The 23,322-nt window shown below is 36.5% G+C and overlaps 1 protein-coding gene across 1 annotated transcript in view; it reads left to right on the top strand.

The window, feature by feature from the left end:
- Dlg2 (discs large MAGUK scaffold protein 2) overlaps positions 1-23,322 on the top strand; it is a 1,704,707-nt gene that overhangs the window by 184,108 nt on the left and 1,497,277 nt on the right. The window contains exon 3 of the mRNA XM_048360010.1: positions 13,661-13,806. Coding sequence (XP_048215967.1) covers positions 13,661-13,806 — 146 coding nt within the window. The remainder of the gene's footprint in view (positions 1-13,660; positions 13,807-23,322) is intronic.

The raw sequence follows: 23,322 nt of genomic DNA, 5'->3' as shown, positions 1-23,322 counted from the left end.
TAGATATTTACCCTCAAGCTATATATATTATATGGCATTAGAAACATTTTTATGGCTGGGTGAGGTTCAATGGACAAAGCACTTGCCCAGCACAAACAAGGCCCTTGTTTCAGTCCCCAGTACCTATAAAATAAATAAAGAATAAACCAATTTTGTTTTCCTTTCACATCACAAATATATATGTAAATCTAAAGCCTATTTGGAATCCTGTGGATAACTGATTTATAACTTAACTCTGCTGCAGAATTTCCAAGGGCTTATACTTGCACATGTACTTACTGTTTTGTTAAGAGACAAGTGTACTCTTTGAATGGCAGGCTATTGCAAAGAGAAGCAAAGTAGACTTAATCTATAATTACCATTTTATATCAAACCAAGGCCAAGTGACATTAAGGCATGGACAACGCAAAGCCCATCAGTATCCTACAGTTGCAAGTAGAAATTTGGATTCAGCTAAAAATCCTTTAGAACATTAATAAATGTCAGTTTGAAGTTAGTGGTTTTCTAGTTTTAATCTATTCACTTCCTATATTTAGTATATTGTTTCTGTATCTACTTCAGTTTTAGGAAGCATAAATAATTTTTCCCTAGTTTTATGTTTTACATTTGTAAAGTCAAACGTTTTGCAAACATGAGATTATTTTCTAGTTTGGATTTTTTTCTTTAAAAATAAACACACATTTCAAGTTTGAGAAACAGTGGTGCAGGTGCTTAGTCACGAGAATATGCTCCTCATTAGATCATAAACTTCTTATAAACAAAGATTCTTGCATACCATTTTGCAATTTGTGATTCTACTCCGAATGCCTAGCACAATATGCTCCATTGTAGGCTCTAGTAAGGATAGTGAGTATAACTACCAAGGTCCTTGACCTCATGGAGCTTACTTTCTAACCATCAGGAGAGGATAATAAAAAAACGAAAATATCACAATAAAATTTACACGATTATTTGCTGTGAGGAAATAAGCTGTTTTCATTTTCAGCAGTCCATCAATGATGTAGTTGGTAAGGTCAGCAATGACTTCCATTTTGCAAATCCTTTAGTTACTTTACTATTCTTTACAGGTCTGCTCAACAGGTATTTGTAAACCAACTTAAAAAAATTAAAAAACAGATTAGTTGTATTAAATAATGTTCTTGCACTTTGACCCATTCATTACTGTGCATTTTCTCAGAACCTTGATTTAGCTTCTTTGCCCAATTATTTCCTAAATTTTGCCCAATCTCTCTCACTCCTCTTTCCTTCTTCCTCTCCCTTTTCCTGTCTGTCTCCCTATCATTTTTTTGACTGGATTTGAACTTCAGGGTGTGGTCTTTGAGAGGCTGATTCTCTACCACTTTAGCCACACCCCCAGTTCTGCTTTTTGCTGCTTGTTTTCGAGATAGGATCTTGTGAACTTTCCTTCTGCACTTAGCCTCTCGAGTCGTCAGGAATATAATCACGAGGCACGGGTAGTTGGCTCATGCCCAATCTCTGTGAAGACTGCACATTCCTATTCAAGTAGAGGGAATATTTTCCACTTCTCTGTTTTCTAATTTCTTTGTACATTTCACAGTGAATAAAAAGTGATTAACTGATCTCTGCTCTTTGGTTTGCTATAGTTTTTAAACTTTTTCCCCTGGAAAATGTCTAGTATGGGATGCAACAGTGCCCCTCTGTGTCTCTCAAGCCTCATATCCTCTTTCTTCTGCATTATTGAATTTTTGTTATGCTCGATCCTCCCACAGGGTTTCGTGCATTCACCATCGCTGATACTTTCCTGTCCTCAAATCCCCATGCTTGAAAAAAGCAAACAAATAAAAATAGCTACTCATCTTTAGGCATCACTTGACAATTCTCTCTCCTTTAGCAAACAAACTTCCTAGAACAACAGGGTTTTGAAATTGTTTGTTTTGAATGTCTCCTATCCTTCTAGCAGATATATACAGCTACGATGGTAAATTGGTTTAACCATGCCATATAATTACAGTGTATCTGGAGTGAAATGTTCACTTTTGGGAAATGTGAGTGCACATGAATGCCCACATATGCTATTAAATACTCGTTTTCCTTTCCCATATTTCCATTCATGTAGAGTCTCCATCTGGTGGGGTAAATAGACTCGCATTTTTTGGTCTTGGTCTAGACTCTTGGCTTTTTCTTCTTGGATTCCATTTACTGAACTCTTGAAGAATAGGCAGACAGTATTATATTCTCTATACATCTGTGAAGGTTTGTTTTTATCCTTAGGTACAATAGAGTGAAAAATCTATGAGATAAACCTTTCTTTGTCTAATCTTTTATAGTATACATTCATTCAGTTGCTTTGCTAATTGACATTTTATTTTCTCCCACTTATTCTTCCAAAAAAGGAATTAGAGGTAGAGAACATGGATCTTTATTAATAAGTCTCTTTATTTCCTGATGGATGGGTAGTTTGGTTTTTGTGTTTGTTTTGTTTTGCCAGTCCTGGGGCCTGAGCACTGTCCCTGGTTTCTTTGTGCTCAAGGCTAGCACTCTACCACTTGAGCCATAGCACCACTTCTGGCATTTTCTATATATGTGGTACTGAGGAATCAAACCAGGGCTTTATGTATACAAGGCAAGCACTATAACCCCAGGCCATATTCCCAGTGGTAGTTTTTTTTAATTTTCATTTTTTATCAGAGCAAGAACCAATTTTTCGTATTCACTGCTATATTTTAGAGAGGTTTCTAACACATGCTTAACAAATATCTTTGTTAAGAATGATTTAATGAATGAAAGGAAGAAAACACAGACACATAAACTGTTTCTCTATGGTATGAGGCAATTTATAGCCTAACTAAAATTTATATTTAATTAGATATATTATATGAAATACATAATGTGTTTTAGTTTCATAAATCTCTAAAACATTGTTCAACTACTTTGGTGAGGCACTGGTCAGGTCTATAGTATAACAGTTATACCAGGTGTTATCAAAATTGAAGAAGAATTCACTAGAAAAGTAAATTTGGGATCCACTTGAGTCTTGTGAGTCGTAACTCTGGTGCTATGGCCTGGTATTTTTTTTTTTTTTGAAACAAGCTCTTTTTGTGTTTTTGGTACAGGATTCAATTTGACAGCCACTATTTATGAGGTATATAAGGTGTGATTGGCTATAACTGTGAAAGTGTACATGTAGGGACATGAGACATGCCTACTGTCGACATGAGCCAGAAGCATTACAAGATAATAAAAACACAAAAGCAATTCAAGAAAAGAAGAAAGAAATGAGTCTTGGTGAAAGAGGCTTCAGGAAAAATCGTTGAGCTGCAACTGCTAAGTCATAGTTCATAAGACATTCCAGTTGAAAGAAAAGTAAACAAAATTCCTGTAAACCCAGAGCAAAGCAAAGCAAATCTATTACGATAGATGTAAAATGGCACTTTCTAGTAGTTAAGACCATAGGCTTGGAGTTAGACATACTTGGTTTCTATCTTGTTCCAACAGCTATGAGCCACATAAATGGATCAATTTCTTAAATTTCTCTCTTTTATTCCTGAGGAAAATGGATAAAATAATAGAATCTAGCTCACAGGATTACTGAAAGTAGCAAAGGAGATAATCTACACACAAATGCAGAACTTGCTTGGTGTAATTGAAACATTATAGACTCCCACTATCTTCGTTTAATTTCCTCGTTTGATCAATCCTCCTGTGTGTAAGCCAGTTTCCACTGCCTTTGCCGTCCTTGCACATACTCTGCCCAAGTCAGGCCACCCTTTACATAGATTTCCTCACTCCGCTGAGCTGTGTTACAATGCACCACACAAGTGCCCCATTGAACCAACCAGTAACTACCTAACCTTTGCTCTGCTTCTCTTAGTTCCGTCCCACCGCCCACAGCAGGTTACCTTCTCTGAAGCCTGTCTCCTGTCAAGCTCTGCGATCTCCTGTGACCGCCTTGTCCCTGGGATGCCCTGTTCACTCCGGTTGGTCAGTGACACCCTGTTCTGAGTCGCCACAGCTCTTTTCCCTTAGTTGTTCAACCCCCAGACTAGTCCTTGTTCTACCTCACCTAATTGTGCAGGAAGGGCAGGAATGGTAAAAAGACAAGGGGGAGTGCAATGAGAAGGGGAAGAGGAAAACAGGAAGAGAAACAGAAAGGCGCATTTTTTCAATAAAGCCAAGGAAAACTGCTGTTAAAAGTGTTAGGTGGAACTATTTACATGAAACTTTTCTTGTCTGAAAATGGCCAGAATACATTTCTGCTTTGTCTTTGGGATTTGAGGTGGCTTGCCAGATGTTTCTAGACTCCTTTGCCACATTAGAAGTCTAAGGGAGAACAGCAAAGCCTCCAGTCAAATTTGAGGACTGTGGATTAGACAGTTCTTCCGCTGTAAAGCTGTTCATAGCAGGCTGCCATTCCGCTCTCACTTCAGAACAAAGTGGAGCCCGTCAGGCAATACAAAAGTAACTTAATGATAGCTGAAATGTATACAGTAACATTTTAACTTTAGGGTTTTTGTTTTTATTGATAGTGGGGCTTGAACTCTGGGCCTGGGTGCTGTCTTTGAGCTCTTCAGCTCAATGCGAGCACTCTTCCACTTGAGCCACAGTGCCATTTCCCATTTTCTGGTAATTAATTGAAGACAAGAGTCTCACGGCCTTTTCTGCCCTGGCTGGCTCTGAACTGTGATCCTCAGACCTCAGATCTCAGCTTCCAGAATAGCTAGGATTATAGACATGCACCTGACTAGATTAGTGTATTTTCTAATCTGTAATTTTATATTTGGGCAAATCATTTTTTAAAGTAAATTCTTCACATAGGAAAGGAAACTTGGAATGGGTGAAGGAAGCATTAAATTTAATGGTTCTAAATTTTATTTTTCTGTTATTTCAGTTAAGCAATGCGTTTTAATTATATTATCTAGAACAATAGTTAATAACTATACTGTAACCTAATATAGTGGATATGATTATGACTGCCTGTAATGTTAACATATGTAACTTTATATAATTTGTATCTTTTTGCAGTTTTATTACGTCATTTATATATAAGAATATAGTTATATAATGGAAATCATACCATGGGTTATAAAAATGTATCATACATTTTATGAGAATATGATTTAAATCATTTCAAAGTTCCAGAATTAGTCTTTCACTCAGTGAAGATTGATCTTTCATATAAATTCTGGTATTTATTTTGATATTAGCCATCAGCTGTCACTTACTGGGCCGATTCCAAATGAAATGATTACAGACCGCTGTTTAAATCAGTCCTTTTGGATCAGTAGAATGTGACACTTTTCTCACATGGTAGCTGACATTAGGTGTTTTAACCTGTGAAGAAACATCATTCATTATATGGTACACATAAGAAGGGAATTAAACTTCTGACATTTGTGAATAGGGGTCAGTTCAGTGTTATGATTTAGAACAGCTTGTTCTAAATAAGAAAACAAAAAGTGAAATAAATGAAAACCAAAATTTGGTTTGACATTTTGGAAAATGGTAATAACTCCCTCTTTAGCAGATTTTGGGAAATGAGTTGCGCCTGTCTGTTGCATCTCAAAACGGAATGTTATATTTTCACTTAATGTGTATCTGTAAAAATATTGTTCCCATGTGAACAGGATGCTATTCCGGTCTTATTTTCCTTGGTTCATTGTACTGATTATGAAATTACCATGAAACAAAACATTAAGCAAATTTATACTTTCTGTGCTTGATGGTAAAGTTTCTTCCTGCTGTTTCTTCTTTGCTATTCCTTTTCTGTTACAATTAGCTTTCATTCTTCAGACACACTGTTATAATATTGCTATATAACTAATTTTTATACATGCCACCCATTTGTGGCACATATAAAACAAATTGAAGAAGTCAATAAAATAATCCACAGTGACATTTTTAAAGGTTTAATTATTTCCAGAGTAAACTAAACTGACAATCTGCAGCTACCTCTATACAAATGTGTTTTTCCCCCGGCATTCATCAGCCAGGAAGCTATGGTCCCTGAAGTCAAAACTGTCATTTTGTTTGAGATTTGCTAATGGAGAGAGAAACACAGTAGCTTCAGCTAAGCACTGTACAGTTGAGATTAGTCAAAATAGTCTTGGTCACAGGCTTTGGAAGGTTTTTGAAAGTGTTCTTTAGGTTTGAGTTTTCCTTCATCTGGAGATCTGAAGAATTTCCTGAATGATATCTCAGTCATGCATTCGATAATGAGGCACTTTTTATTTAGCACTTATGTCATTCATTTAACCCTTGAGATGCTATTTTGTGTGTCACTATAGTGCACTGTAGCGAGTGTGGAGGCTCTTAGGTGTATTCCATTCTAGCGTTGTCAATATGCAGTCTGGTGACCTTGTATATGGTTCAGCTTTTCTATTTCAAAAATGGATGAAATAATATGTACCTCAGAAGATGACTGAAATGATGAGATGAGATAAATGATGTTTTGAGTGTTTGATTGCCCAGCATGTGGTAGATGTGTCTGGTGGACTTTAACTTGCTGTGATCAGTTACCTGATGTAAACCCGTTAAGGGAGGAAATACTTACGTTGTCTCATGGTTTCTAAGGTTTTCATCCATGGGCAGCCAGATTTGTTACGTTATGGCGAAGGGAGGCAGCACATGACAGCGGGGTGAGTGTGTGGAGTGTGTGAAGCTGTTCACTTCATGGCAGCCAGAAAGCGAAAGAACCCTGTGCTAAAGGGCTTTGTCGCCCTCCCCTTTCGCTCTATCCTGGCTCAGTCATTGCTGCCTATACGCAGAGTGGGTCTTCCTTACCTTAGTTAACCCTCTTGAAAATTCCCTCACAGAACTGCTGAGAAGTGTGCTTTGCTAGTCTGGGCATCTCTCACTCCAATCAAATTGACAGTCAGGATTCAGCATCAAAGTGTGTAGATGGCTGATGCTAACTCATTTTCCTTCTTCTTTCAGTGATCACTATCAATATATATAACCACAGGTTAGGGGATATTTAGGGTTTTTTGAGGTGAGGGAACAGGAATGAAAATGGAATTGAAAGCTAGTCCGATAGGAGTTTGTGAATACTTAACTTTTCATGATTTATAGAATTTAAATTGTAAATTTTTGTAAGATTTTAAAAGGATTTATAACATTTTGTATCTTGGGTGATTGATGTGAGATTAAAAGTTAATTATCTGTTAGATATAGAGGCATACCTGGTGGTGGTTTATAAGTACTGATAAAAGGTAGCTGATTTACATGAATAATATCTTGAATTTATTTAGTGCCTGCTTTTAAGCAACTTGGAGGAGTGCACTTATTCCTTAAAGAGATATTTTGAGTTAATATGTTATAGAAAATCTTTGAAAAACATTTGAGGCCTCCACATACTGTGCTACTCTATGTACCTATTATTGCATATCTATTAAATTTAACATTTTAATTGGCTGCTTTTTTTACTTGGAAATACATGTTTTTCCTTTTCAAATATTCATTCTATTATATTGCTCTACATATCTGTATTCTTGACTCTTGTAAAACAATGACTTCTGTTTTAGCACGTGCAATGTTCAGTTATCCAATGAATTAAAGACTACTTGTGTATACACTATTGTCCAAAGATGCTGCCTTAAGCCAAGAATAATAGTTGATATTTATTAAGTACATTTTATGTACTGGCTCTACTATGTGGAATATTTATATATGTAAATTTTATAGGTGGAAAAACAGAGGCTTAGAGAAATTAAATAACTTGCCAAAGGTCATATATTTAGTAAATAGCAGAGCAAGGGACTAATTTCAAAGTTTGTGTTTCGACATGAAACAATTGAAAAATTCCCCCTGACATCATATCATGGGCTGCTCAGTGGTAAGGTACTGGCCCAGTTTGTATCAGGGCGTGTATCAGTTCCCAGCACACACGCACACATACACAATACCGTTTCTTCTGGGTGTGGCGACCTTCATCTACAATCAGCATTTGAGAAGCAGTGGAGTCAGGAGATTGTAAGTTCAAGGTCATCATGGGTGACAGGGAAGCCTGGGCTACATTGTAAGATCCTGTCTCAAAAACCTAACCAAAATAAAACAATAACAACATAAAACCAAGGAGAAGAGAAAAATCCCCATCCATTAGATATTAGATTTTTTTAAAATATGAAAAAAATTAAAGTACCTTCTTTCTTGCTGGTGCCAAAAGATAACCGAGGCACATAGCATTCTTGCTATAATCCTGTGATAAACCATTTCTCCATAAAGCCCTGCTCCTCACAGTAGAGGAAATTGTTTTGCAGTCAGGATTCCCTCCCCCAATCATTCCTGTTGGTCCCTTCTTCCCTCCCTTCTTTCCTTCCTGTCTTCCAGTTCATGTTTGTTTGGACACAGGGGAAGCTCAGGCATGTCACAACGTTCTGGGGTTTACGCTCGTCACTGCTTTCCCTTTAGCCCCTTAGTTGGTGCTTGTATTCACCAGTAAACTTGCTTTTACTCTTGATTCTTGCCTGTGAATTCAGCTTGTATTTTCTTCTCATCCACACTCGGTTTCAACTCATGCCTCTTGTTCAGGTTCATTTCTCTAGCCTTCGGTAGCTGCAAAGCATAGGACATTAAGCACACGGATAATTCTTTCATAAAGAATTCAACTTCTGTGCTCTGTTTATGGAAGTCCTGGACTCAAACGAGCCAGAGTGATGACAATATTTTACTTTGTAAATGAATGCATGCTTATGTGGGTGCAGTTATGGAAATAATATACGATCATTTCTTTGGTCCTCCAAAAAGAACCATTTATTCAAGAAAAATGATTGGAACCCCAACACTGTAATTTGTCGCATCATTAAACACAGCAAAGTCAGTTGTGCTGAATTGATAATCATGTGTTCCAGCTGAATTCCTAATCTCGTGTGCTATGTAGAAATCTCTACAGAGAACAGGGCATGATGAAAGAAGCACAGGACATGTGTCTTAGAAGAAACCATGTTTTGTGGGATTACCATCTCTTTATTGAAGCTGTAAAGAGAAAATCTTCAGCTAATTTTAGTGAGTTCTTGGCTTTAAACATCTATGGTGATCACACACACACACACACACACACACTCCTTTTAAAACAATATTAACAACTTCCATAGAGGTTTTCTGTTGGTGGAGAAAAGAAGTGGTTGAAATGATACCCATGAATACTTTACGTATGTGTATTGGAGCTAGGGAAGGGAAAGGGAATACCAAAATCAACTATTGCAACATCAATACTTACAAAACCATTTGGTGTAAACTAACTGTACAACTCATGGGGGGCAGACAGAAATGGGGAGAGAGGAGGTGGGGGAAAATGAGGGAGGAGGTAACAAGTCGGATAAGAAATGTGTACACTGCCTTATGCATGAAACTGTAACCCCTCTGTACTTCACTTTGACAATAAAGGAGAAAAACAAAGAAATTATACCTATGATACTATGCCTTGTACCATGAATTCCTTCCTTATCATTTTATTTAAGCCTGTGACATAATAGATGAGAAAAGTATACAAATATATTATACGTTCTACTATCTGGTTACTTTTTTGTTTGTACTGTGGTTAAGTAGATAATGGGGAACAGTTTATGAGTCATATAAGAGTGTCATAATTTAAGAATCATATTTTCTTATTTTAATTCAAGTCATGTAAAAATCCATTTTTATCATGCACATTATCCACAGTTTGTCTGATGACTTCTGGTTATTAAAAAAAATCTGATCTCCCCTCAAAAAATTTTGCCTCTTCAAAGCTTGTTGATAATATATTCTTCAGATGTGTGAAGGTATATCTCAAAGAGAACCTCTAAGAGTCTTTTGAGGAAGTAGGAGCATCATTTAAATAAATACATTGTATCAGGAGTGTCTGCTTAGAGGAAGATGAAATATTTTGTGTGTATTCATTTTTAAGAGTATGCTTAAAGAGGCAGTCCTATTTCTTATGGATTCTCTTGAACACGGTATTTGACAAGTGGAGACCTAACTGTGTCAAAATCACCATTACAGAGACCAGATTTCATTTTTAGGGGATTTGGGATAAACAAGGAAGAGAGCTTGGGATGGATAGGGACTGTTTTAGGTATTGCTTTGAAATAGATGTTTTCAATGTCTTAATGACAGAGAAATACAATTCTTCTCAACTAAATATGTAAATAATAGAATTGAGATCGATTTTGTCAATAATATACACTAAGTACTTGGTGAGGATGTGAGGCCCCAAGTTCAAGCCCCAGTATCAACACCACAAAACCAAAATGCAGATGTAGGCCCCGATGATCAGTACCTGAGTGGTTCGTGTATGCATTCTTTTTCGTGTATGCATTAAATTTGAAAAGGCTCCCGTGTACATTGGGAAATAATTTATGGACTGTTTTAAAAAAGATGTGGGCTCCAAATAGAGATACCTTTAAGAACCCGAGGCATTTATTTTGACTATTCTCAGAGATGATAAATCTTTTTGTGCAAAATGAAAATGTACTAGCTGTTGTAATCAAGCAGTCAAGTCACATAAACACATAATCCAAATAATTCATGCTGGCTTCCTGCAGTCCTGGGTGAGAAGGGATTTGACTATTCAATGGCTTTTCTTCTGTTTGAGCCTTAGACAGAAAATGCAAATAAAGTAGCATTAGCAAATACAGTGCGTAATTAGTATAAGGATGATGTTTGATACCAGAGAATACTGGCTATGTAGGACATTTTCTTCATTCCTAAGGGCCTTGCTTGACACTTAAGCATTATTTATTTAGTTGGAATGTAGAGGGTTGGATGAATTTTTTGCTGTCAGAATGGAAGAAATGTGGCAAGATTGTTCACCATCTTCTACCTTTTGCTACTTCCCACACAAATACATATTTTTTTCCTCTTTAAATTGTAGCTGCTTAGGTGTTCTTGCTTTCTATTCCATTGGATTTGGTTTAGTAAGGAATATTTAGACCTCTGATTTAAAAAACTGCATATTGAAGGGGAAGGGCATTTGGGCTTATTTGGAGAGTGTGAGCAGGAAATGGAAAGAGCTTGAACTCTGCCAGTGGGAATTCATGGCAAAGTGATGGTGGTGGTAATGATTCAAGAGGGTGCCTACCAACTATGGTTGGAAAATGGTAAACGGATAAAGGACAAGCATTAAGAATAATACTTGCTAACTGAAAGTGACATTTGACATTGATTATGAAGTTATTTTCAAATTTAAGTAATTTTTGACTTAATGAAAATTACTTGCTCCTGTTGTTATTGTTTAGTCAATGAGAATATGTAGACAAAGGAGTATCTGGCTTTGGGCATCATGTCATATTTGTTAAATTTATTAAGATTTGCATATTAATATTGAAATACTGTTCCTAGGGCTTTCCTAAATATGATAAAGTCACTTACCTACCGTATTTCAAAGTATAGTTTGTTGATAAGAGTTCTTAGCCTAAGTATGATAAATATGCTTCCTCTCCTAAATAATTTATAAGTAACTAGTATTTCAAGTTTTGGCAACTTTGAAATGCTGTGTATAAAACAGCACCTATTTAATTATCTGCAAATTTGTTTTATTCATACAAGTCCTTATTTTTTAAGAAGACTGTGTAACTGCAGAGATCTTTACAGTAATTTCTCTTTTCATTTTAATTAGTACTTGAAACCAGATGGTAAGGGCATATTTTGTTTTTGGATTTTATCTTTTTATTCTTTTTCTTCTAGCTTTAATTAATTAATGATACTCAAATAATACCCTGCCAGCCCTTACAGTATTAAAAATTTTGAGAAGGCTTTAAATCAGCAGAGCTTTCCCCTTTACAATTTCCAAACATGATCCTTACACACTTCATTGCAAGTGGCTGAATTAAGTAATGACATTTGAAGAACTTAACTTTTCTATGTAAATCTCCATTATCCATTAGTACTTAAAATTTAACTATAAACGTTTAATATATACAAAGGATGTGGGCAATTTATATAATTATATAAACAGCATAACAGAAAATAAGCAGTTATGAAATGGCAAGTCAATTCTAGAACTAGATCATTGCTATTAATTTTCATCTACCTATATAATTTGTATTTAGCATGTAGTTTGCATTTACCTTCCTTATCTTTTTCTTTGTCTGTCCTGTCTACTGGATTAACTACTAGCTGTTATCTTCCGTATGGAATTGACCCTTGAAGGTCTAGACCACAATGCTGCCGCTGCTTTCTACACTCCTAACCCCCACCCCGTGTCTGTCTTCTGTTTATTCAGGTTACCCTAACTTGTTCTGATCTCAGCTCGACTTATGTGTGTTTGAGCCTGTGTGAGTGGGTATGTGTATGCACAAGTGTGTATTAAAGGTCATTTATTCGTGGTGGTACTGGGACTTGAACTTGGGGTTTGGGTGCTGTCCTTTAGCTTTTTTGTTCATGGCTGCCTCTCTACCACTCAAGCCACACTTCCGTTCTGGCTGTTTACAGCTAAATTGGAGATAAGAGTCTCATGGACTTTGTTGCTTGGGTTGGCTTTGAATTACGGTCCTTAGATCTCAGCCTGAGTAGCTAGCATTATAGATTTGAGCCCCCAGCACTTGGCCCCTTTTTGTTTTTGAATAGTTTTTTTTTTTTTTTGGCCAGTCGTGGGCCTTGGACTCAGGACCTGAGCACTGTCCCTGGCTTCTTCCCGCTCAAGGCTAGCACTCTGCCACTTGAGCCACAGCGCCGCTTCTGGCCGTTTTCTGTATATGTGGTGCTGGGGAATCGAACCTAGGGCCTCGTGTATCCGAGGCAGGCACTCTTGCCACTAGGCTATATCCCCAGCCCCTTGAATAGTTTTATACTTACAGAAAGTTATGAAGATAGTAGCATAGTTTTCCACAATCTCACAATCTTCTTTATTATGTAAATGTAACCTTACTATTTCACAACTAATTTATCAACACAATGTCATTATGACTAAAGTTCATATTTTATTCTCTTTATTTTTTTCTCTTTTTTATTGCAAAGGTGATGTACAGAGGGCTTACAGTTACATTAGGTAATGAGTACGCTTCTTTTTGAGCAGTGTTACTCCCTCCCTCGTTCTCTCCTGCATTGCCTCCCCCCTTATCTTTATCCCACTTTTTATCTTATATATTTTTTCTGTTCCAACATCTATTTCAGGATTGAAGGGTATATGTATTTGCCATTTCTCCTTGGACTATTCCGATTTTGACAGTTTTCAACTTTCTGACAAATGCTTTAGGCTACATGTCTACCATTGCGTTGTCATTAGGGACTATTTATATAATCATTTTATGGTTTACCTGTCTGATTCCTCTGCCTTTTTTTTTTGTTTTTTACAAATTCTGGAAATTACTGATCTTTTTATTTTCTTAGCTTTTCCCAAAGGTGATATAAATGGAATCCTACCGTATGTGTTATTTAGAATAGTTACTTTAACTTAAAATATATCCATATTGTATATGTCTTCTTCTTATCACTGCATAGTATTCTATTTGTGGATTTATTACAGCTTTTCTATTGAAGAACATTTTAATTACTTCCAGTTACAACAATTATAAATAAAATTTCTGCAAACATTCTCCTGCAGGTACAAATCTATTTTCTGCATCTCCTATATTGTGTATAGTTTATTTTGGAGTATATATTATTTTCATCTCTTTTATTCAGCAAAGTTTTCCATATGCATATTATGTGTATGTATATATGCAGAAGTTATTTATGAGGCATTGTATGGCATTTTGATTCTTCTCTTACATTTTCCTTATAGATATTCAAGAGTTTTATGAGGTGACATTACTAAATTCTCAGAAAAGCTGTGAGCAAAAGATTGAAGAAGCCAATCAAGTTGTTCAGAAGTGGGAGAAGACATCCGTTCTTGCTCCATGTCATGAGAGTGCTCAGAAATCTCCAGAGGTAAGTTATTGAAACTTCCTAAAGAACTGAATAATACCAACAGCCATGCTAGTAAAGGAGTAGTGGTGATAATAGTAGTAATTGTTACCAGGGAATAACAACAATAAAAATAAGAATATTTATAGGAAATATTCATGTCGGCTTTTGCCAAGAGAAAAAATATAAGACCATAATTCTTCACATTATGCAAGTGAGTTCTATGATGATTATTGTCATAGTTTGAGTGGGATCATGTTTAAGCATGCTGGAATTTCAAAATGTGGTTTGCCATGCAATGGCGATGAGTAGTAGCTTAAAGCTGTGCTTTTCACAGCAAGGACACATCCTGAAACATGAATAAAATTATCGATTGATTCATTGTTGTCTGGGATAATAGAACTCCCATTTCCATTTATTTTAAACTTTGAATTAGCTACACTTCTTAAATTATATTATATTGGGTAGTTTCTATTGCATAGTTTTTAATATGCATACATTTAAAAATATATGAATCTATTAAAGCTGTCTGTTCAATTTTTAAAATTAGACTATGAGATCATGAGTTGCTGAATTTACCAGTGCTAAAAGATATATAGAGGTATGTATCAGATTCATAGTTGAAAATATGAATTGGTTCATCATACAATATTTCTGCTATAAGTATTACTGTAATAGCAATGAATATCTGATACAAAATGAACAATTTTTCTGATTAGAGCTGATTTTATGATAAGACTATTAAGTGCAAAGATTTTGGTAATTGTAAGTCTTATACTACAAATTGAGAGTATTTTTTCCTTTTGGTTTACCCCATGTGGTCACTGATTTTTATTTCAGTACCCTTTGTCTTGTATGTAAGTTTATCTGATTTGGGGATGGGAAGGGAACCACAGAAATGGTGAGACAAAGGACAAATGATGAAGCAATGCAACAGTGATAGTCACAAGACACTATGTTGGAAAAGAACATTACACCTTGGGAAGGACGGGAATTGGGGAAGAGGGAAAGTGGGAGAAAAATAAGGTAGAAGGTAACAATGTTCAACAAGAATTGTACTCACTTACTTATGTAACTATAATCCCTCTGTATATCACCTTTACAACAGAAAAATATTTGAGGCAATGGAAGCACAACTGGAATATTTCTAGAGTTATATGAATGGTAGTATTTATTTTTTAAAAATAGATTTTCTTTTTTCAGAATAATTATTTATTGTCAAAGTGATGTACAAAGGGGTTACAGTTTCATATGCAAGGCAGTGGGTACATTTCTTGTACAATTTGTTACCTCCTCCCTCATTTGCCCCCTCCCCCCTCCCGCTTTCCCTCTTCCCCCACGAGTTGTTCAGTTGGTTTACACCAAATGGTTTTGTAAGTATTACTTTTTGAGTCATTTGTCTTTTTATCCTTTGTTTCTCGATTTTGATATTCCCTTTCCCTTCCCTAGTTCTGAATTTTCTTAAGACTTCATTAGCCTTTAAAATCTCTAGTAATGCAGAAACAATACAAAGGAATTAGTCTTTCAGAACTTCAGTTCATTAGTAAATGGTAAAAGTCAACAAGATAAAAAAAATGCCAGAATTACCATGAAAACTTTAGAGCAAATAAACATTTAGATAAAAGGGATCCTTTGATCTTTGGCTGTTAAATATGAGTGGTATTTAATGTAAAGGAGGCATCTGCCTCTATGAGTAGAAGCACTGGTGTATATTCTGTGTAGTGTCCGGTACAGAGAAATCTTAAGAACTATAGTAATACATGTGGTTTTCGACTTTGTTTTTCCTATAAATCATGAATTTAGTAGTAAGACTTGAATCCTTTTAGGGGCATAAATATGATTTGCCTCAATTCTGAGTTTTCTCAAAGTGTTTCTGCTTTATGCCTATTCACTTCCCTATTTTCCCTTCCTTACACTTTCATCTCAGAGGAAATCAGTGTATATATTGTATGTCAGAGTAGAGGTATTCTGTGTTGTACACCTCTGTGCTGAGGATGGTGTCTCGTGGTATACCACTCAATGAGTACAGGTGAGGAGAGAACTGTAGGGAACTATAAGATAATTCCTGTCGAAGCATTTCCTTTCCAACATTTTGGAGTTGTAATATTTTATAGTAGTATTTGAAGCGCAGATCATGTATCTTCACCCAGATTCTAGGTATAAGGCATTTTCCACCATTTCCTTATCTTTGTCATTCCAAACACAGAAATTCACCTTAAAATATTTTTTTTTGGTGGTACTGTAAGAGTCAATTTAAAAGATGCTTTCAGTGGGCTCTGTCATCTAACTAAAACTCTCCCAACTTTGTATCTGTGCCCCTTTGGTCTGAGCTATTTTCTACTGTAGCCCCTTTGCAATTTATCTTAAGATCCAAGAAAGAGAAAATTCACTGGTAAATATCTTGTGTGGAAGGCAAAGTGTACCTCACAGACAATACCTTCTTCGTCTTATCATCTTAGTAAAAATAGCTAAATACTCAAGCGATCACTCACCAGGAAATTTGTTTTGTGTTCCCACTCAAGTAGTAAAGTAACCATTATTTGGAGCTCCTCTAGAGACAAAGACAGTAATGGTCAGCTGGGCCATAGCGACTTAGAACTGTTTGAACAATACATACTTTTCTCAACACTGCTACCGACTCTTGCCATTTAGCCTGAAGCTAAGACCTGTACTTTTGAAGACTGAAGATGTACTGAAGTGCTGTCTTGCCATGGCTACTATGTAATAAATCTCCTTATTTTGTATGTGGGAGCAAGTAACTAGACCTAACTTGAGACTACTGGACTTAGATCCTAGGATCTAAAACCTGGGCTGCAGTGCTAGGGTTTGAAGTCAGAGACTCATGCTTGCTGGGCAAGCACGCTAACACTTTAGCTATTCCCCATGTCATTTTATAATAGTTTGTTTTAGATGAGGTTCTATGCTTCAGACTGGCCTGGCTTCAAACAATGATACTCTTACCTCTGCCTTTACAGTAGCTAGAATTATAGGCAGAATGATCATCATTTGCTTCTTTATCTTATTGTGGTACAATGGTCTTTTGTAAGGATACCTAGGTCCTTTTACTTAGATATTTCTTCACCATCATTTTATTCATCTGTCTTAATTATGCCAAAGAGCTTTCAAAATACTTGGTGTTTGGGGAAAATGCATAAGGAAGTGATTCTCATCCATGTATAATTTTTTAAATCTCCCCATCTTTTTGTGTCTTTCCCTAACATGAGCTGTTATTATTATTTTTTAATAAGTGGGAGTTGGGATACATATGGTCAGGGAGAAACATATTCCATAAGACTGCATATTCTTAAAAAGCATTCTAGTATTCCACTGTGATTATGGCTTCTGTGTTTAAAGTCCAGCAGATGATGTTCATGCTTTCTGGTTCTTTCATCTTCTGAGGTTGTTGAAATCTCCCACAGAGCAGCTCAAATATACAGTTGTCAGGGTAAACAGTACACACAAGGAAAGCCTATTACTATCAATGGAAATAAATAGGATATACAAGGAAAACACTATTTTTTGGTAACAGATACAGAAAAACTTTGCTGTTTTGAGAATAGAAAATATCCTATAACTTTTAATTTCTAGCTTGCTACAGGAAAATGTATTATAAGGATAGAGAATAATAGGTAACATTTACTCTTGCTCTAAAAATGCATAAAGCAAAGCCTAAGTTTTACAAAGAGGATTTTTAAAAAAGATATGCTTAGAATTGCAGCACATCATTTCTCCTAATCTAACTCAACAGCTCGTTAACATTGACCTTGAGGGTGTCTCAGTCCCTTTGGTTTTGCTAAAATGTCAGAAATGATAGAGAATTGAGGTTAGAATTTTGTACATATACTATGACCCTGTGTAATATTTGAGATAATTTAAAATGATTGATTTTCACTTCAATTTTCAGTATATATACAATCTAGAAGTCTCCATAGTGGTAAAACCTTTTGCATTTCTATTGGAACATGTGTCATGTTGTGTCACTGTTCTATCACGTCTTCTAGCATCTTTCCACAGAGAATAAATCTGATTTTCTTACAATGGCCTAGAGGGCTCTAAAAATTGCTGCTCCAATTCCCTCTCTGATTTATATCCTATTACATTATCCCTCATTTACCCCTGTCCAGTTTTCCTGGTTTCTTCTCTGCTCCTCAAATCCATGGAATATTATATCTTTGCATTTGCTTTACCTTTGCCTATAGTGCTGTGGGGTTAAGGTTCACCCTTCTAAGTCTTTGACTTTACCTTTTCATTCCCTACCACATTCTACTCTAGAACACTCCTATTTTAAATTATCACTTCACTGGCCTAACACTGCTACCACTGTTTCTTATTTTGTTTTTGTTCATAGGTCTTAACACTATCTTACATAAGCATATGACCTATGCATAGGAGCAAGAATTCTAGAGTCAGACCATTTGGGTTTGAATTCAGGCTGCTTCTATTGACCTATGACTTTAGAGAAATTACTAGGTTCTTGTAGATCTGTTACTTCCTCTGAAATAGCATTCTCATAAGAATAAATGCCTGCTTTCCTTCTCAGAAGGTAAACTTCAGGCCTATTTGTTTATTTTTAAATTTGTCTTTTACTTTTTTTGTTTTTAGTACATAAAATATCTGCTCGTTTTGTTATTTATTTGTTCAGAAGAATAGTTATTTTATTTTGGCTTAGAACAATTTCCCTAAAAATTTACAAATGTGGAATTTAGCTTTTGAGCTAGAGTATATGTATAGTCTTAGTGAGTATTGATATCGTGACCTCATCCTTGCAAGGCTGGTAACTCTACCACTTGTCATATACCACACAAGTCCCTATTGCCTTGGTAACTTCTGAGTTAGAGTGCTGATTTATACTCAGGCCAGGACTGGGCTGAAATCCTCCTACTCGTTCATTCCCATGAGTCTGGCGTGACATGAATGTGTTATTGTGTTCAGCCATGGGTTGAGATGCAATCTTGCTCAGTCTGATCTCTACCCTGGTGATTTAAACCACCACACTAGGATTCTTTTAAGTTTTTATTAAGATAAGCAACAGGGGCTGCTTGAAGGTTGGAAGTAGAAAGAGTAAAAAAAGGAAAGGGTGGGAAGCTGACACGTTGAAGTAGTCCTTGCACATGTATCAAAAATAATGAGGGGCTGGGGATATAGCCTAGTGGCAAGAGTGCCTGCCTCGGATACACGAGGCCCTAGGTTCGATTCCCCAGCACGACATATACAGAAAACGGCCAGAAGCGGCGCTGTGGCTCAAGTGGCAGAGTGCTAGCTCGCGGGAAGAAGCCAGGGACAGTGCTCAGGCCCTGAGTCCAAGGCCCAGGACTGGCCCAAAAAACAAAACAAAACAAAACAAAAAAAATAATGAAAGCTGTTGTATTGTTTAAAAGGCAGGGGAGGGGTAAGAAAGAACAATGGTAAAAAAAGCAAGAGTAATACGCATGTAAGGAAATGCTACAATGACATCCTTTCATACAATTAATATAAGCTAATAAGAATAAATCTGTTTTAATTACTACCTTTTGTTAGGCAGAGTAACTAAAGACATATTTTCCATGGGGCATGGCAGTTCATGCCTATATTCTAGCTACTAAAGAGGTGCAGATTGAGAGGATTATGGCTCAAAGCCAGCCTAGGCAAAAAGTCTGGAAGACCCCATCTCAACTAATAAACTGGGTACCATGGTGCACACTCGTCATCTCAGCTACATGGGAGTTTTAAATCAGAGGGTTCTGGCCCAGGCTTGTCAGGGCTGTGTGTTACTCCTGAAGTAACTATTGCATAAAGAAAAGGGGAAGAGCTTAAATGGTAGGGTGCCTTGGGCCCCAGGCCCCCCTATCCCCCCCCACTCCATTTTTTAATTGTTTATCCCCCTGATCTGCTTGAGAGACTTTTAAAAAAAAGGAAAACATAAAACACAAGAAAAACTTTCTCTGACATGTTCCCAAGACAATCTGGCTCTACATGTGCAAACCAGGACTGGTGTGACATTCCAGCATTGCTTACTTTGAATCATTTCGAAGCCTGTATTGAACGCAATGGTTCTTGGGTTGGTTTGATTCCATGTTTAGGGCTTGTCTCTTATTGGAAGAAATTCTTCACAAATTTTCATTAAGAAGGAGAAAGAAGCAGTGGAATAGGTCAGGAATATGATTTTTAGAATGCAGTTTATACTGTTTTAATTGATTGTGTCAATTATTGTAAACCCATTTGGTAGCTAGGAATTGCCATATTACTACTTACCACAGGAACGTGGAAAAATACTGTTTTCTTTTCTTCCTCTCACACCCATGCGTGTGTAAAGCTTAAGAAAGAGATCAGCCAGACAAAGGTGGCTCACACCTGTAATCGTAGCTACTCAGCAGGTTGAGAGCTGAGGATCGCAATTCAAAGCCTGCCCTGGTAGGAAAGTCTGTGAGACTCTTATCTCTAAGTAACCCCCAGAAAAACAGAAGTTTTAGTGTAGCTGGGTTTGTGGCCTATTGGATAAATGCCCAGGAGCGGGATTGCTGGGTAATACGGGAGCTCTGTGTTTAGCCTTTTGAGGAACCACCTTACTGCTTTCCAGAGTGGTTGAGCAAGTTTACACTCCCAGCAGCAGTGTAGTAGGGTTTCCTTTTGGCTACCTTCCCTCCAGCATTTGTTGTTATTGGTTTTCTTGATAGTGGCCATTCTAACTGGGCCGAGGTAGAATCTCAATGTTGTTTTGATTTACATTTCTTTTATGGCCACAAATGTCAAACATTTCTTCATGTGTCTATTGGCCATTTTTATTTCTTCTTTGGAGAAGTCTCTCTTTAAGTCATTAGCCCACTTATTAATGGGGCTGTTGTTTCTTTGAAGGTTTGTTTTTGGGGGGGCTTTAAGTTTTTGAGCTCTAAGTATATTTTAGAGATGAAGCCCTTGTCTGTTGTATAACCAGTGAAGTTCTTCTCCCAATCTGTGGACTTTCTATTTATCTTGCTAGCTATGTGCTTTGCCATGCAGAAGCTCTGCAGTTTAATGCAATCCCATTTATCCAGTCTTTCTTTGATTTGTTCTGTTTCTGGATCTTTACTTAGGAAGTTTTGACCTGCGCCAAGGAGCCCTAGTATTTCCCCTATCCCTCCCTGTAACATTTTCAGGGTATTTGATCTTACATTTAAAGTCTTTGATCCATTTGGAATTGAATCTGTTGAGGGTGATATATAAGTATCTAATTTTAGTTTTCTACATGTATATAGTTAATTCTGCTAGCACCTTTTTTGAAGAAGATGTCTTTCTTCCATCCAATGTTTTTGGCTCCCTTGTCAAAACAGGTGGCCATAGGTCTGTGGGTTCATTTCTGGGTCTTCAGTTCTTCCACTGGCTCATGTGCCACTACCAAGCTTGTTTTGTACTTGCTACTTAATATAAGAGTTTCAGGTTTGGTATTGATATTCCTCTAGCACTGTCCTTCCTGCTAAGGATTGTTTTTGCTATTATGCTCCTCTGTTATTCCATATGAATTTTTGGATTGCTTCTATATCATTACAGGTTGTTGTGGGGATTTTTATCGGTATTGCACTGAATTTGTAGTTAGCTTTGGGTAGTATTCCCATTTTTGTGATGCTAATCCCCCAATCCAGGAGTGGGAGGAGTGGGAGGTTTTTCCACTTCTTTAAAATCTGCTTTAGTTTCCTTTCTCAAGGTTTTAAAGTTTTCATCATAGAGGTCCTTCAACTCTTTGGTTAAGCTAACGCCTAGGTATTTTAATTTTCTTGAGGCTATTAAAAAAGGAGTTATTTTCCTGATTTCATCCTTGCCCTTCTCATTGTTGGAATATAGAAAAGATAATGATTTTTTTGTGGGTTAGTTTTGTATCCTGCTACTTTGTAAAAGTTTTAGGTCAGCTCAAGTTACTTGAGGCAGGAGTCCATGAGGCTCTTTAAGTACAGGATCATGTAATCTGCAAGGGTGGAGAGTTTTACTTCTTTCCCTGTGTAGTACCCCTTTGTTTTCCTCTTGCCTTATTGTTCTGACTAGGAATTCCAATACTACATTGAAGAGGAGTGGAGAGAGTAGACATCCTTGTCTTGTTCCTGATTTTTGAGGAAATGTTTTTAACTTTTCACCATTAAGTATAATGCTGGCTGTATGCTTGTCATATACAGCCTTTAATATATTAAACAACGTTCCATAGATTCCTAGTTTCCCCAGAGCTTTCATCATAAAGGGGTGTTGGATCTTGTCAAATGCTTTTTCTGCATCTAGGGAGATGCTCCTGTTGATATGTTGAATTACATTAATTGAGTTGCATGTATCGAACTAGCTTTATATTCCAGGAATGAATCTTGTTTGATCATAGTGGATGATTTATTTAATTAGTTGTTGCAGTTGATTGGCCAGACTTTTATTTTTTAATCAAATTTTATTGTCAAGGTGATGTACAGTAGGGTTACAGTTATATACATAAGTAGCAAGCACATTTCTTATAAAACTTGTAACACCCTCCCTCATTTTTCTTCCATCTTCTTGCTCCCCCCATTGTCTACCCCCAAGTCGTACAGTTAATTTCCCACATACTGTCTTGGGAGTATCATTGTTGTGTTGGTTCACTCTTTATCCTTTGTCTCACTGTTTTGATTTTTCCCTTCCCTAATTCAGATAAAGTTACATTCAGTATTCAGGACACCAAAATCAAATACAGTGACAACAGGGGATTAAACCATAGGAAAAATTCAAGAAAAAAGAAGTAATTTCACATAATGAAAAACCATTTGTTTCCATATCTTGGAGTTAATTTCTCTTATCATCCTCTTACGTGTACACATATGCACATAGCTTGTATATACCTATGTACATAGCTATGGAACTATTGTCATCCTCTGCTAGAACTGTTCTAGACATATACTAATCATTACCAATGAGGGAAACCATGGAATTTATGTTTCTTTGGGTCTGGATCACTTTATTTAATATGATTTTTTTCCTAGTCTTTCCATTTCCTTATGAATAGGGAAATGTCATTCTTTCTCATGGAAGCATAGAATTCCGTTGTGTATATATACAACATTTTCTTGGTACTGGCTCATAAATAGTCCTTAGAGCCAATGAAATAGAACTGAAGACCCAGAAACGAACCCACAGACCTATGACCACCTAATCTTTGATAAGGAAGCCAAAAAATTAGGATGGAAGAAAGATAGTCTCTTCAACAAATGGTGCTGGCAAAATTGGTTGAACACCTGTAGAAAAATGAGTTAGATCCTTATATATCACCTAAACCAGAATCAATACCAAATGCATCAAAGACCTTGAGGCAAAAGCAGATACTCTGAAAACATTACAGGAGGGAATAGGAGAAATACTAGGGTTCCTTGTCACATGTAGAAACTTTCTAAAGACCCATAAACACAACAAATCAAAGAAAGGTTGAAAAAATGGGACTGCATGCATCTGCATTGCAAAGGACATAGCTTGCAAGATAAATAGAAAGCCCACAGATTGAGAGGAGATCTTCACTAGCCATACAACAAAGGCATCATATCTAAACTATACATAGGACTCAAAAAATTAGGTCCCTCCAAAACA

Source organism: Perognathus longimembris, chromosome 13 (assembly GCF_023159225.1).
Source record: "Perognathus longimembris pacificus isolate PPM17 chromosome 13, ASM2315922v1, whole genome shotgun sequence".
In the NCBI taxonomy this organism is placed as follows: domain Eukaryota; kingdom Metazoa; phylum Chordata; class Mammalia; order Rodentia; family Heteromyidae; genus Perognathus; species Perognathus longimembris.
The sequence above is the reverse complement of the archived record's forward strand: the minus strand, read 5'-3'. Positions and strand labels throughout refer to the sequence as shown.